This window comes from Anabrus simplex, chromosome 11, assembly GCF_040414725.1.
Source record: "Anabrus simplex isolate iqAnaSimp1 chromosome 11, ASM4041472v1, whole genome shotgun sequence".
NCBI classification, from domain to species: Eukaryota; Metazoa; Arthropoda; class Insecta; order Orthoptera; family Tettigoniidae; genus Anabrus; species Anabrus simplex.
Genome location: NC_090275.1, coordinates 114,750,824 through 114,767,024, shown reverse-complemented (window position 1 = coordinate 114,767,024; position 16,201 = coordinate 114,750,824). Strand labels below are relative to the sequence as shown.

Below are 16,201 nucleotides of genomic sequence, written 5' to 3'. Positions count from 1 at the left end.
CCCCGCGTATGTAGAAAATTCGAGAGACGGTAAAGATGGTAGCCTCGCATACCGATATAATTCTCGTGAACTGAATTAACTTTGTTATACGCCAACATTTATCGGGTCGCGTATCGTGATCGCGGTTGATACGTGTGCGCTCGTTTCGATCATTGTTCTTGTATACGAACTGATACGAGTTCTATTCCGTTAATCATTAACTCTGAATGAAGTTAATATTGTATTGATCTGATTATTTGTATTGAGTAACATTTGTATAGGCAGTGAGCGCGTATACAATAGAGCAAGTGTAGAATTATTATACGGTATATTCATTTATTCTAGGAGTGTTTCCTACAAGGACTATATTGTATCTTCCTGTGTTACTTATCTGTATTGTAACAACATCCAATGTGGTATGAAGGCTGAGTAGATCTACTGACGCTGCAGTCATATAGAGGGTGCGAAAGCAGAGATCGACAAAGCTAAGTGAAAATGTCAATATTATAAGCATCTTCTTAGACAGAAGGAGTCAGCTTAGTTTCATCCAATGTAGATTTTAAGTTAATATTAAATGTCAGCACGCTAGAGCTGAGCTATTTTTTATTTTAGGTTACGTAATTGGTGATCCAGGGCAAATGCATGCTAGCGCATTTACTTAATTTTGTGTGTCCGTTTTGTATTGGGAAAAGGGTTGTGAGTAGGTGTAGATAGGAGTGTGTGTTACTTGTTTTTATTTCATGGTATTCCGATATGTATGTGTTAAATGTAAAACAGGAAGGTAGCTTCTTTATTACCTAGGCTAAGCGCCCTTAATGTTGTGAGGGATAAGAACATTCAAAGCAGTGTAGGTTTCTTTATTTCTATGTAAGAACGTGTTTTCAGGTATATTTTGGCCGCCAAAGACGCGTGATGGCGACTTTGAGAAGTGAGGATCTTTTAGTGAGCAGAGAAGACAGGCGATCCGGGTAGAAAAATTATACGATTGAAAAGAGAGGCAGATATCACCTAGTCTATAATGAGGGTGTTAAAACATAGATAAGAGGCCTGTGAAAATTTCTGTGAAGGAAAATTTTGAGTTATGGCTGCTTAGAAGGTAACGGGCTTGAATACGCCTGGAAATTCAGTGATATAGTTGAGATTCGAACTCCCATTCCGCGAGAATAGAAGACCTGAGAGACGTCTTATTTGATAAAGAATTTTGCGATTAATAAGTTGAGATATGAAGGCGTTGTGTTTCTGTTGAGACAGAATATTTTCGTGAATGGGAGAAGTAATTAGTTTTGCTTAGCAAGGCAGCAGTTATTAGCAGAAACAAACCTTCCCTTATAATGTGAGAAGACGGTAGTCTTTGTAAAGCCGAGAATGAAAACACAACCCTGTGCCCCTCCTATGAATGGCCTGCTCGTTCGCCCTGTTATCTCTGTGCTAGGTAGAATTCTTGTGACGTTTACAGCTGACTAACATTAAAAGTGAGAGTGAGATCCACCGCTGTGGCAGGAAGGCGATATTTACGAAGCCCTAGGCCTGGACTGGGTCGTGCATACCGTGACCTCAATTATGAAGAAATGTATTCCTCCTGTATGTTTTTATTTCAGTTATGCAGTGATTTTTCCTTTGTTTTCAGGATTTATTGTTTGTTCATTTTAATTTGTCATGTGTTTTGTGTTTATTGTCTTGTTCGTTGTCCATGCGTTGTATCAACGTTGTGTAAATAATTTGCATTTTAATTTAGCCCGAACTTAATTTTTTAAGGGAAGGCAGTTTAATGCTGATCCACTTGCGACAGAACGGTCTGTCAGTAGAAGCTGTGTAGTCCGTCAGATTAGGACCCCTGTATTTACTGTGTTGTTATTAATTACTTTGAATATGTAAATATGTGTATATAATGGATTGAAACTAGCGTGATTTTCTTTTTGTCGAGGAATAGCTTATTGGACTATCGTAATTGAAACCCCTTCGGGAATGCCGGCACATTCACTTAGCAGCGTTGTAGTAATGAAAGATGTAGATCCTGCCAAGATTTAATCATGCTTCACTTTTTATTCATTTGTTCGGATTTTGATTCAACTAACGTTATTTGTATCAACTTGTAATTATTTTCCGATGTGCTTGGCATACAAGTGTAATTTGATTGACAGTTTGAGTCATGTTTACATTATTTGTATCATTTGATTTTCGTTTAGTATGGATAACTTTATCAAGTTCTTAGTTAAATAACTTTTTACCCCCGAATTTGCTTCTTGTTCACATTAAATGATACTGTTTCCCAATCATATGCCATTGGTATTTAATTCTTAGGAAGTTAGATTTTGTTTTAACGCCCATTTTTGACCGAACGTACCGCGAGCTCACCGACTTGGCCTGGTATATTTATATTTCTTGGATGGCAACGGTTTACGGTATCCCCTGTATATCATTAGGGGCTACTAACAGGGGCCCCAGTGAACTTTTGAGAGTGGGTTGGCAGTTTCTTCTCATTGCTTCCACTTACTTGTGCCAGGCTCGTCACTTTCATCTATCATATGCCACCTCACTTGGTCAACTATAGTTCTTTTCGACCACAACGGTATTAAGTCTTTCATTTCCACGATCTTCGTGGACCTTGTCTTCCTTTGGCCGATCTCTTCATTTTTTGAAGCGTCGGATCCCTTCCATTTTTTCCTCTCGGATTAGTTAGATGATGGTTGTCTAGTTGTACCACCACTTCTTAGAAAGATCTGTGTGGATCAGGCGGCCCAAGCACACCCATTCTGAGGTTCTCGGTACCGGCTCCAATAAGCAAGTAAATAACTCCAGGTTTTCAAACGTCCCATTTCACCAGTGTTTAACGGAATGTTTGAAATTAAGCCGAAGTTGTGTTTATTCGGCAATAAAAGATAAATAGAAAAGTCTTAAGGTACATATTACTGGTTAGTAATAGCAGTCGCCGTTCTCGGGGCCTTGGCACGATTCCAGGTTTTGGCACGAATGAAAGATTGGCAGAAGGGCTGGTAAGTGGGTACGGGAAAGAGCAGTTCTCGGCACGAGGACACGAATTTAGGCTACATTACGTGTTGTCCCTCAGAAGCCTGTTGTCAGCAACATCATTGTGGCCTTGAGTTACGTGGAGGTAGCGAGTTGGTGATGCAGTAAGTATTAGATTAGGAAATGAAGTCTTAAAAGAAGTAGAAGAATAGTATTACTTGGAAAGTAAAATAACTAACGATGGTAGAAATAAGGAGGTTATAAAATACAGACTAGCACAAGCAAGGAAGAGCTTTCTTAAGAAAACAACATTGTATGGAAGTGAAACATGGAGGACAACTAGCTCAGAAAGAAAGAGAATAGAAGCTTTGGATATGTGGTGTTACAGAACAATGCTGAAGGTCAGATGGATAGATCGAATCACTAATGAAGAGATACTGAATCGAATTGGTGAGAGGAGATCGATTTGGCTAAATTTGATGAGAAGAAGGGATAGAATGATAGGATACATCTTAAGACACCCAGGACTTGTTCATTTTATTGTTGAAGGAACTGAAGATGGTAAGAACGGTAAGGGTAGACCAAGGTATGAATATGACAAGCAGATTAGAGCAGATGTATGATGCAGTAGTTACGTGAAAATGAAAAGGTTAGCAGAGGATAGGGTGGCATGGCGAACTGCATCAAACCAGTCTATGGACTGACGACTCAAGCACAGTGAGTTTGTCATAAACAGGCTGACTATCGTAACGCCAAATTTACTGTGTTAACAACGTTCGATATCGACAGCTCTTAAGGTATTGTATTATCATTGATAACACCAGTACCGTATTCCCATACACATTACTCTCAGACATTCTCTAGATTGTACGTATGACCTACTACTTTCACGGTTTAAGGAGCAAATTAAAATTGTAATGCAGGGCGCGTTTTAAAGAAATACGTAGGAATAATTTCAATAATATTCCTAACTAACCGAGAGCATGCAGAAGACATTAGACATGGGCAAGGATACTGTACCGAGTGTGATATCTCAGTTCAGAGGGGAACATAGTATATATTATAATAATTAGCATCAATTATGACAATTAGATTCCTTCATAATGAAGCTCTTACCAAAAATGTTCTTTCCTTGACAGAATGAATGTGGGATAACGCACTAATAGTAATCTTCCTTCCAGCTGCTCCGGAGCAGAGAGACTCCATCAGTTCTGGACATCATGAGCAACAGTCGTCAGGTGAGTTCCTACACTCGTCTTCGTCTAAATTCATGGTTTATACTACATTGCCAACACCCGTTAACTGGAGCTGCTATGGTGTCAGCTTTTACCTATCTAGCAAGACTTTCGGTAGATGATTGCAACAGTGATCTTAAAGTCACGGAGTGCCTTGTAGAGTCTCTTTATGTGTGAATATTATCTTATGCGCGGTGAAAGTCAATGAAAATATTATAAATAGTAGCAAATTTACCCGTGCGTCGCTACGGTTCTCTACATTGTATACGGACATCGAAGTAAATTACTGTACATGCAGTGATAAATAATTTTTTTTTAATTGCATGTCGGTTAGCGTCATCTAGAAACAGCAGGGAGAGGTTCCCATACGTTGTTTCCAATGTAAAGTGTGTGTTGCGGAGTTGTGATGATAACGACAGGCTCACTTGCCTACTGACATTCACACTCGAGTAGCTAAGTTTTCATTGTAATGGGGAGCCCATTACCTACTGCGCGGTCACAATCGATTTTGGGAGTTCTCGTTACAATGGATGGCGCCCTTTCCTACTTCCAGACAGATTACACTTGAGGAGTGTTTATTATAATAGCAGGCTACTGCCAGTCATAGTTGAGTTGTGCTGTTATCATTATAATGAGAGGCCCCTTTCCTTAATGACAGTCACACTGAGTTGGTGAGTTTCCATTATAATAGCAAGGCCACTATGTCTAATGGCAGTCACAATTTAGATGGGTAAATTTGTTTATAATGGCGAGCACACTTGGCTCCTCCCATACAAAATCGTTTAGGGGAGTTTTGAAGAAAATTGCCTGCTCCCTTGACTTCTGCCAGTCAAATCGAGACGGGAATTATTAATTACAATGGCAATCCCTCCTTACTAATGCTAGTTATAAAGGAGTTGGAGAATGATCCCATTCCTACTGCCAGTCAAAGTCGATGTGGAGAGTAATGATTACAATAGCAGACACCCTCCTGCTGAGATTCACTATCGATGTAAAATATTAATTATAATGGCAAACACACCCTTTATACATCGCCACAAATCGACTTCAGTGAATATATATAGATCGACATACGAAGTATATGGGTGTTTACAATATTGCAAACCTTCATTTAAACATCAACTGCGGCTAAACGTTACATCATATCGACAAACGGATTTTACCATAAGACGCCTCATTTAGCGGTTTAAATGGCAGGTTTTAAGATATTTTCTCCTTTCTTATCTATTTATGGGTAAAATTGAGTTAGAAACGTTGAATAGGGTGAAATTTGTTTAACCCTTTCAGTCATAATTTTTCATTTTTTAAGCAAAAAATTTGCAACTTTAAAAATGAGTTACAATTATGTTTATTAACATTTTTCATTTTTTAAGCAAAAAATTTGCAACTTTAAAAATGAGTTACAATTATGTTTATTAACATTTGTACCGAAAAACAATTACATACAATAACTAGAATCCTTGATCTAGAGCGTCTTATATATATAGGACACTGTGACTATCATCACCAGCCAGAGTGTTAGTAAAATATTGTTAGCATAAATTGAAACTATACTGGGGCCTTCTTTTAAAAATACATCATTGATAATTAGAATAAAATTATAAATTAGAAATGGAAATGAAAATAAAACACTCTAGTATACAATCTAGTTACATAATACCTAAGTAAAGTGTTACAGTTTTCATTTTTACGTTCTATTTTGTGTGGAAATTCGCAAAACAGTTCTTTTGCCTTAATAAGCATAAATAAACTTTACATTTTGAACAAAATATGTATGTTTTACCTTTACATAGAGTTTTTTTACATCTTGATTGACTGATTTGATCACTGTACTGAGGTAAGTGATTTCTGCCATCGAAACGCACCTCACTGATGGGATGTAACACAGTCCTCTTAGGATGAACATCAGGGCTGATCTGCTCTGTTGAAAGACATCCTTGTTTCTTGGTAACACTCTTATTCTGTCGGAAATGAATCAGGTCCATGATCTGATTTTCTGCTTCTCAAATACTTCTGGCTTCTTTCCGATACTCCAACCAAGCATTAGTTATAGATATGTCCAAAGCATAAGTAAACAATCTCATGGTCCAATTTCTTGAGCGGATCAAAGAGCTGCAGATGGCAACCAAAAATTAGAATTTATCCACCTACCCATACTGGGGTTGTAAATTTTCACTGCTTGTGGCCTTTGCACTTCAGCATACTGACTTTTCTTTTTCTCCCAACTTTTCTCCTTGTTACCTGCACCAACAAAATTGGAACCAATTATGACACAAGAACTGTCACACCATTTTGTAAGGACTATAACATGTTTGCTGACTACTTCTTGAATCAATCCACGAGTTCGATGCTTCCTTATATCTCCATCAGATTCAAATGGTGGTTTGCAGAATCTCTCAACACGAATTGTTAGTATAGCATGTATGTTCTTCTGGAAGAGCTGTCCTTGTTCTCAGACCAGTAATGCTCACGATCCATGCTTGTAGACGGTAACAACTACAATATACACATTACTTCGTGCGTAAACCGGTATTTCCATTGTTGAGGTTATATGTAATAATGCCTGTTGTCAGCCATGCTCTCCTAGATCTAGCACGATATTAAAAAAAGCTGCAGCTGACCATTATACTGATTCACAGTTTCTAACAGTGTGTCTTGAAAATACAAAGTCTATTTGAGCCCAAACATTTTTATCTCCTTTTCTATAGCTATTATAAGTATATAAACACGTTTCACAGAAAGGTGTTTTTGTATAATCGATATATTCGATGTCACGGCATATTCGATTCATTGTTTCCGCATACATTTCTTACCTACAGAGGGCATAATATACAATCCATAGAGGTTGTTGTTTAAGGAACAGTATACTGGTAGGGCAAGAGTCTATAGCTTTTCAAAGATGATTATGGTGAACGAAAATCAATCGTCCTATATCTAGGACCTTATGACTGAAAGGGTTAAGGTTTTCTCACAGTGCATAACTTTTGGGTACTAATGTGACAGCTACAAACATAGAATTTAGGTCACGTATGGATACTGGGTGGGCCAATGTTCGTGTAGAGTTAGATGATTCTACCTTTCGTATAAGTGATTCGAACTAGGAATTATACGTGTACAAAGAGAAAATGTAGGTATAATAGTGAAATAGAGACAAATCTAAAAATATAAGGAAAAGAGATATCCCGGAACGTCATAGGACGAAAGTTGTAGATCACTCCAAATTGAAGTGAGATAGTGCCACCCGTTCTGTGATACGACTTAACGTTTAGCTGCGAAATACCTCGAAACGAAGGTCTACACCGACATTAAAATTGCTGCAATATTCCGATATTTTTCGGTGGTAAAATATGAAATATTTAAAAATCTTGGAAGCTTTCCCTTGAATACAGGCTATGACATATAATTCTGTCAATTTTCAATTTTCTACGTCATCTGGTAGATTGTGCTTGGGGAAGAGGGGGGTTAGAAAGAGGACTTTCGGGAAACTGAAGCGAATAAATATGCAGATGGTCACACGAAACGGATAACTGTATAAACATTTCGCCAAAATAGTCAATATACAGACACACGGTCGTTACGATTTTATTTATATAGATAGGTAAGAAATCTGCTCTACGTACACCTTTTGGGCAATGTCCGCTGGACCGTTCGTTAATGATATCTCCCTTATTAATCCTCCTATCTAAAATGTGCACATCGGAAACCACTTTTAGAAATGGATTCCCATCATGCTTGGTCGATTTCTCCAGTCAGGTTGGTCTTGTATATATTGTGGGAGAGTAAAATCACTCTTTCGGTTACCTATAATCCCCCTGTCCATTCTGGGAATTTGTCATGGTATGCACCTGCAAACTTACCTTTGTGCAGGTGGATGCTAAATATGAAGTTTGATTGAAATATCGCCAGTAGTTTTCATGTTATAAGAAATACGCTTTGCACGCACCCGCTCTTGAATTAAGTACGACCGAGCTCGATAGCTGCAGTCGTTTAAGTGCGGCCAGTATCCAGTATTCGGGAGACAGTAGGTTCGAACCCCACTGTCGGCAGCCCTGAAAATGGTTTTCCGTGGTTTCCCATTTTCACACCAGGCAAATGCTGGGGCTGTACCTTAATTAAGGCCACGGCCGCTTCCTTCCCACTCCTAGCCCTTCCCTGTCCCATCGTCGCCATAAGACCTATCTGTATCGGTGCGACGTAAAGCAACTACCAGAATTAAGTACGGTGAGACTTGTACCGAAAAACGGCCCATTAATGATATCCCCCTTACTAATCCTCGTATCGAAGTGATGCACACGAAAAGAAAGGTTTTGAAATTGATTTCCATTAACGCAGGTAGATTTCCATTAAGTTTGGTTTGTATATTTTGTTGTTTTGGTTTCGTATAAAACCCCTGTCAGTTCAGGGATTTAGAAACGATATTGGTCCTAAAACCTACCCAAGGACAGGTGAATTCTAAATATGAAGTTTGGTATGAATATCTGCGGTAGTTTTCAAGTTATAGACAAACAGACAAACGGACAAACAGGGAAACAGACAAACAGACAACAAAGTCAAAAATTTGCAGACGGTCATTGTTACACCTCAAACGGATAACTGTAGGGAAAATTCGCCAAAGTAGTCAATGTACAGACGGACGTTCGTTACGATTTTATTTATATAGAATATATCATATTCCTAGTGCTTCTCAAGAAGTTTACATAAAGTCAGAATGTGGTCTGAGGATGATCGATTGAGCCTGAAGGCAGCTTGATAGTCCTGCATGATGTTTTCTAATAAAGAAAGATGCGGTTTCTTGAAAATGACGTTAAACAGCACCTTCAGGAAGTTGATTCGCATATAGTATATCTCAAACATCCTACAACACGGTAAACAGATCTGTAGGGCTTGTTCTGTCCGTCAATCGCCACTTTAACTTATCCCAGAGAGCTTTGACCCGACCACACGATTTTGTTCACTTCCACTTTGACCAGCGCCTCAGTTATGGCCATTGCTTTATGAACGGGTGCATTGCCAAGTTAAAAACGAAGAGGCTCTGTAACAGACTGTTCTGGGTAGCATAGAATCGTCCAGTAGATTCACGCAGATTTCGACAGTCATAGTTCCAGTATCTAAAGCCAGAAGTCCAAGACCAAACCACGAAGAACAGCCCTATACCAAAATGTGTCGCCCGTTAAGTTTCACTCAGGGAACCATGAACTTTGGTAAGTAACGCTCACTAAGCTTTAGCCAGGTCCACACACATCCATCAGAGTGCCACAACGTGTAGCAAGCGACGTGCGTTTTGCTCCACTGTACAGGCGGCGAGCATTCAGCTTTCTAGAGAAATCCAGGAGCGAAAACCCACCGGCGAATGGTACGAGTATTGACCTCGCGTTGCAAATCAAATGCCTGAGGATACGGTTACTAGCAAATCTCACCGGTTTGACTTCACCACACGTCTCAGATATTGCTAATTGTTTTCGGCTTCTCTGATCGTGGTGGGGTTTCTCAAACTCCACCACTACATCACTCAACCTTTAACGTAGTATCTGAAAATTTCTTGACATCTCACGACGAAAGACGGGCACCGATAATCATCCCCTTTTCCGTTCTCACGGAGTTGGTACTTCCACTGCGACGGCTGTAGCTACCGACAACTCACGGCCTGAATACGCTCACGACAAACTGGGGGGCAGGGTGAAGTCGCATTACTTCTAAAGACGACTTTGAAAGAAAAAGAAGAGGAAATCGACCTCAACAAACTCACTGAATTCTTCCGCGCGACACCGACGAAGGTCTGCATCGATATTAAAATTGCCTTATTATTCCGATATGCTTCGGGGGTTAAAAATGAAATGTATAAAGATCTTGGAAGCTTTCCGTCGATGCCGCGCGATGATAAATATGAAATTTAGTTGAAATATCTCCAGAAGTTTCCAAGTTATGAGAAATACGCTTTACACGCACCCGCTCTTGAAAGCTTGACTCCGGTGGGAACAGTGATCTCTATACATGGATGGCTGGTAGCTTGGGTAACAGTAAGCCGAATAGAAGATGACTGGCGTAGGAAGATGGCAGCGAGTGCACGGTGCAGTAGACCACGAGGATCGCTCTTGCTTTGTTTATGCATAGTTCAGTGACGCCAGATCTATTGATTCTACTAAGCTTTCATTCTACCCTGAGGGGGAAGGCGGGCTACCTAGTAGGGAACACCTATTCTCTGGCAAAGAGAGTTGTGGGGACCTATTGATTGTTGTTCCACGTGTGTTTTGTGCTGTGTTATTGCAAAGGAAATAGTAGTGTATGTAACCTTACCACAAAGCACACAAAACAATGCAAATGGACGACCAAAGAAAATGAACACAATACTTACCGTAAGGGCAGTAGCACAAAATATGAAGCGTGGAGGCAAAAACATGAAGGAAAGGGCCAGGGTCTTACATAATCGTTGACAGGTTGCCAGGTCACTATTACTAACTACTAAATAACACACGAGATTAAATTTAAAATAAGGAATATTGACTTAGTAAATAAAACTTGAAAATTAGTATAATGTAAGAACAGATAAATATATATATATATATTCCATTTTCTTAAAAAATTTAAAACGCAATTAAAATAAAAGGGAGAAACAGTATTTTAAAATAAAATTTAAATTAGGATGAAATGAATCTGACATTAACATAGGCTTCCACCAAAAATTAAAGTTGGAAAACTCATAAATAATAACATTGCCTTAATGTACAGAAAGATAGAAATATTTGTTTTAAAAATTGGTTGCAGCCAGAAACTTTCGAACGACAACTCTAGGAAATTATTTCATGGAAATTCATTTAAAATATAAAATAGTCAAGAGTATAATCAGTATGCGGGCCCGCGGCTAAAAATACTGTTTAAAATTGAAATTTGCTACACTACTAATGAATAAAAGGCACACACAATAACACACGTATAATTATAATAAATCAGTGGCTCCAACCGCGTATAAAATCTACATAAATAAACGAAACCAGATTAAATTATAATAAACAAGGGTGGAAAACAATCCCAACTAAATTTAGAAAAATATCAATGAAAAGATACAATATACGTTCGCACATAATAAGAGAACACGGAAGCACAGAACAGGAGTGCATTTACCGACGCCAAGCCATCATCCCATGATAATCATCAAAGCCATCAAAATTAATAACGTGTCCATCAGATAAGGTAAGAAAAGGATGACCATTACGTAATAATAACAAAGGCAAGGAACTCAAACAATGAGTAGAATGTGACAAGAAAACGAAAGAGAATGGCATAATTTAAGTGCAATATCGACGAGCAAATTTCAATTTTTCCCAGATTTTAAGTTATCAAAATTAATAATAATAAAACGAATAATTATTTATGCAAGAGATTAGAAATTACATTTTCTTTTTTTAAGGTTAGCCTACGGCTTAGATAATCCAGAAAGGATGGGGCTTTGGATTACGCTAGGACACGTACATGAGGTGTCATAAATTAAAGACTGAACAATACAACTAACAATCACGTCCAATAAATTAACCAGCGAAGGCAATAGCAACAGGTTGAAGTAAATACAATCGCCGGAGAAAATTTTAGAGAGGAAAATCAACACCTAAATAAAATAACAGAATGATAATAATAAAATAATAATAATAATAATAATAATGTTAATAATAATAATGACAATAATGGTCACGACGATGATGATAATAATAATAATAATAAGATCACCTAGAATGGGTAGGCAAACAAGGGTACGAACCACAACACAGTAAGGTTAAAAAACTCACACAAAATACAACCTCATAGACGCATGACTAGCGATACCCAATTCCCACATAATAATTTAGTTACATACTTTTTTTCATTTTAGTGCATTACGATACAATGAATTTTGCTTGCGGACGTTGACAGTTTTTAATTAATCCATGAAAGTGTCGAAGAATGTTGTCCTTAGCAGTACGGGATCATTTGCATAATGTAGACTTTCCAGTACTTACTTGAGTAGAGTTATCCAATATCAATACTTTCCATATTGTTTAACTGTTAATACACACACAAGGTTTTCTTCTTACACCAATAAAAAGGAAATTAAGGCTGGAGCACACCGAGAAGTATTTAAAAAGTAAAGAGCATAGCCCTAACGTGCAGGGAATTATCCACCGGAGTCAGGCTCTATTACACATGCTTTCGCATTACGCAAAGATGTCTCTTTAAAAGTTCTCCTTAACGTAGCTTGAACGCAACCGGCCGACTCACTCGCTCTCCGACAGAGAAGCCGGAAGTCCACAGCAGCTCCCAGCATTCAAAGTGCTAAATCTGCGCATTACCATCGATCAAAATCTAGCCACCCAGATTAATCCAGCGAATACGTAACAATAATAGAAATAGTTTGAATTAAGTGTGCATGGAAAATTCCACAACTAGATGACAGTTTCAAACAATGAACGGTAGATAACGTCTCGTTTCACAAGTACACATGCCAGAGACATAAATACATACTCGTAGGTGTTTTCAAGTAGTAATTCCATGATGCCAAATAAATATTAGTTTCCATTTTCACGTCACAGTGTATTTTACGAATTTAGGTTCGTTGCCTTGTAGTATGGTTATGAATTACAACATTCAATTTCAATGTGTACGGTTATATGTTAAATCTGAATGAAGAAACATCCTCAGGGTATTAATATGCCTCAGTGTTCAGCTTATGGATGCACAAACAGAACCCTTCAGCAGAAGGAGAAATCATTTCACCGGTGAGTTTTATACTGTAGATAATAATCTTCCAAAGGTAGTGTTTTGAGTTTTAGGTCTATTGTATCTCATTTCGCACACTCAGGGAACAAAATGGCAATTAATTTCTGTAGGCTTCCTTTCTCGAGACCCAGACTTCTATGATCATTGTTAGGAGTATCAGGCGGGAGAATTGGGAACCTTGTAAAACAGCTGTTCTCTGCTCGGATCACTTTCGAGGAAGACTGTTGCGCCTTAGAAATATTCCTCAAGATTTACTGCATTAAGGATTTTCTTGTATTTTTATTTATTTGTTATCATTTATCTGACGGTGTTGATGAAATAATTGACGTGATCTTATAACGATCTTAGAAAACGAAGTCTGGAGGAGTTGTAGACCTTATTTACATCAGTAATAATTATGGCTGTCAGACACAGGAATGGTGGAAGAAGGGAAAGTGTGGTGGGTGTTTTAGGCTATCCCATTCTACACTTTGTGCTATTTGGAGCTCTTTAAATGTGGGTTACATATTTCTGATGTTGACCATCAATATTGATTTGCTAGCTGAATTTAATTAAAGAGGTCTGTAAAAGTTAATTAGAGTAACAGTTTACGAACTGAAAGTAAGTCACGAAAACATAACCTTAATTTACTCTATTCAATATCATAGGCTTGCAAGTGGCGAGAGTGTTTTGATCACATTACCCCACCCATCCATTGTTACACACCTAGTTTCACGTCATTATCAGGCAGTAGCCAATTATTTTCAATTAACGTCATTTATACAAAATTTGCGGATAATATTTTCATTGAATTAACAATTGTCCTATTTTTTTTTAGTGAAATTCGAAACAATCAAAATAAATTACTTTTTCCGAATAATTTAAATAAATTATACTAACTATCAGTACTATTATATTATTTCTTGCACTTAGGTAAATAAGGAAAGAAACTGCCCACGGATTGTCCAGTTCCAATCAGCAGCCAATTGATTTCGAAGGAGGTGATGCAATTGATACGTCATGATCATCATTAGTATCTGAGTCTTAAAATGATGAAAGTCAAGTTAGAAAATGCTATGGAAGAGAAGAGTCAGGGGCAAAATAATTTAAGCGTTTCAAGGAAAAGAACTCTCGTTTAAAAAGGAAAGTCTTTAAAAGATGTAGTCAACAAATTGAAGAAATCATCCTTGATATTAAGTGATTCACTAGACATTTTAGAACGGACACTTACGGGTGTATCATTGGAAATACTCCAGGGCATGGTGAAAAGTATATCCATTAACTCTGTGACACGTGAATGCTGTCCTCCCTTGTTGAAAGAAATTGCTCTCACCCTTCAGTCTTATTCGACAAAAGCATGCAAGTATGTTAGAATCTCATGGGGCCTTGTTCTTCTTCGTCCTTCTGTCATTCGCTGTTGGTCTATCAATGTTAATGAAGAACCTGGTTTTTCTGAGGAAGCAGCCCAGGCTCTCAAAGTAAAAGTTAGGCAGTGTGCTGAATTTGGATCGAAAGTGATATGTCCCTTAATGCTTGATGAATTGAACATAAAGGAACATCTTGAGTTGGATGGTCATCAGTACAGAGGTTATATTGATCTAGGAACAGACATTCTTTCTGATGCATGTGACCTACGTCATGCAAGTCATGCATTGCTTTTTATGGTAGTGAGTCTGGATTCATCGTGGAAGATTCCTGTTGCATACTATTTTATTAAGAGTTTAACAGGAGAAAAGAGAGCATATTTGGTAAGTGCTGTCATTGCAAAGTTGTTTGATATAGGTTAGTTCCGTAGCATTTGATGGACCAAGATATCATTTTTCAATGGTTAAACACCTGAGATGTAACTTGCAGCTTCCAAAAGCAGTGTACTGGTTACCTTATAATTTTGATGCCTCTGAGGAAGTGTATGTTATTTTAGATGTCTCCTACATGCTGAAATTCATAAGGAGCACATGGGCAAAACTGGGTGTTTACAAATCAGAACATGGGGAATTGATTGAATGAGATACAGCACTGCCCTGCACGAACTACAAGCACAAGAAGGTCTTCGGGCAGGGAATAAATTAAGTTAGTTCATATAAGGGTCTACCAGCAAGAAATGAAAGTAAATCTTGCAGCTTAAACCCTAAGTGACAGTGTAGCAGATGCACTCATATTCTGTTGTGATGTACTGCAGTTGCCTCAATTAAAGAAAGTTCATGCCAAAGTGGAGTTCATTAAATTAATTATAACACTGTGCGATATTTTAAATTCCAGAATCCTCTGGGAAAGAGTTCTAAAGCTCCCCTGACCTTCAGTAACAAAGATGATTGGGAACCATTTTTATTGAAAGCTACACGATATCTCATAAATTTAACAGACCCCTCTAGGAAACCTTTCCATACTGTATTGAGTGTGATGAAGATAGGCCTATTTGATTTGTTGCTCCTCCAACAAGCCTTGAAAGATATTTGCTCACCTACAAATTTCACAGGATCGTCTTGAGCTTCTGATTTGTGGAATTAAGGCAAGGGATGGGTGGAATGAAAACAACAAGGGAATACAGAAATACCACTTCATCTGACATTGATGTCACAGATGGTTTATGTTCTAGAGTTAATGGCATTGATATAGGCTTCACTGATGACAATTATGACAGGGCCCCAATCCCTAAGGTTACCATCAGTGAATATTTAGAAAATACTTCGGCATATATCAGTAGATATGTAGTGAAAATGGTGAAGAAAAGAGTGCATTGTGATGAATGTACATCAGGCTTAGTTACTGATTCTGCTGTGTACAAGAGTCCCCAACGTTTGACAATTAAATCTAGGGGGCATTTCATCGTGCCATCTCTTGACACTATCAGAGTATGCTTGACAACAGGTAAGCACTTTAGGAAGTTTCTCTCAACTAATGGTTCACAGCCCCTGAAAAGGCAAATAGTAGGTCAATGTTAACTTTTGTTCCATGTGTTCTTTCTGAAGTATGAAGTGATTCATTTGCACAGCTCAGAAATCACATACTGAGTACTTCAGCAGAAAGTAACCTTGTCTTCAGATTGATAAAGATTATTAGTGAATCTTATATAAAAATGAAATTTTTTCATGAATAGAAGAATCTTCAGAGAAAATCCTTTGAGGTTGGTGATACACCAATAATGAACTTAACTATCTATCTTGGTAAATATTGCGAATAGGACTGTTGTGTTTTATAGACATGACATTTCTGTATTAATGGTGTAATTTTCACTGTGGTAAATTGAGCTGCAATTTATGTGATACCTTGAAAAGGTTTGAATACTTACAGGTAAA

General features: G+C 37.9%; 1 protein-coding gene across 1 annotated transcript in view; it reads left to right on the top strand.

Annotated features, from left to right (window-relative positions):
• LOC136883172 (uncharacterized) overlaps window positions 1-16,201 on the top strand; it is a 132,218-nt gene that overhangs the window by 22,356 nt on the left and 93,661 nt on the right. The window contains exon 2 of the mRNA XM_068229658.1: window positions 4,128-4,184. Coding sequence (XP_068085759.1) covers window positions 4,167-4,184 — 18 coding nt within the window. The 5' untranslated portion in view covers window positions 4,128-4,166. The remainder of the gene's footprint in view (window positions 1-4,127; window positions 4,185-16,201) is intronic.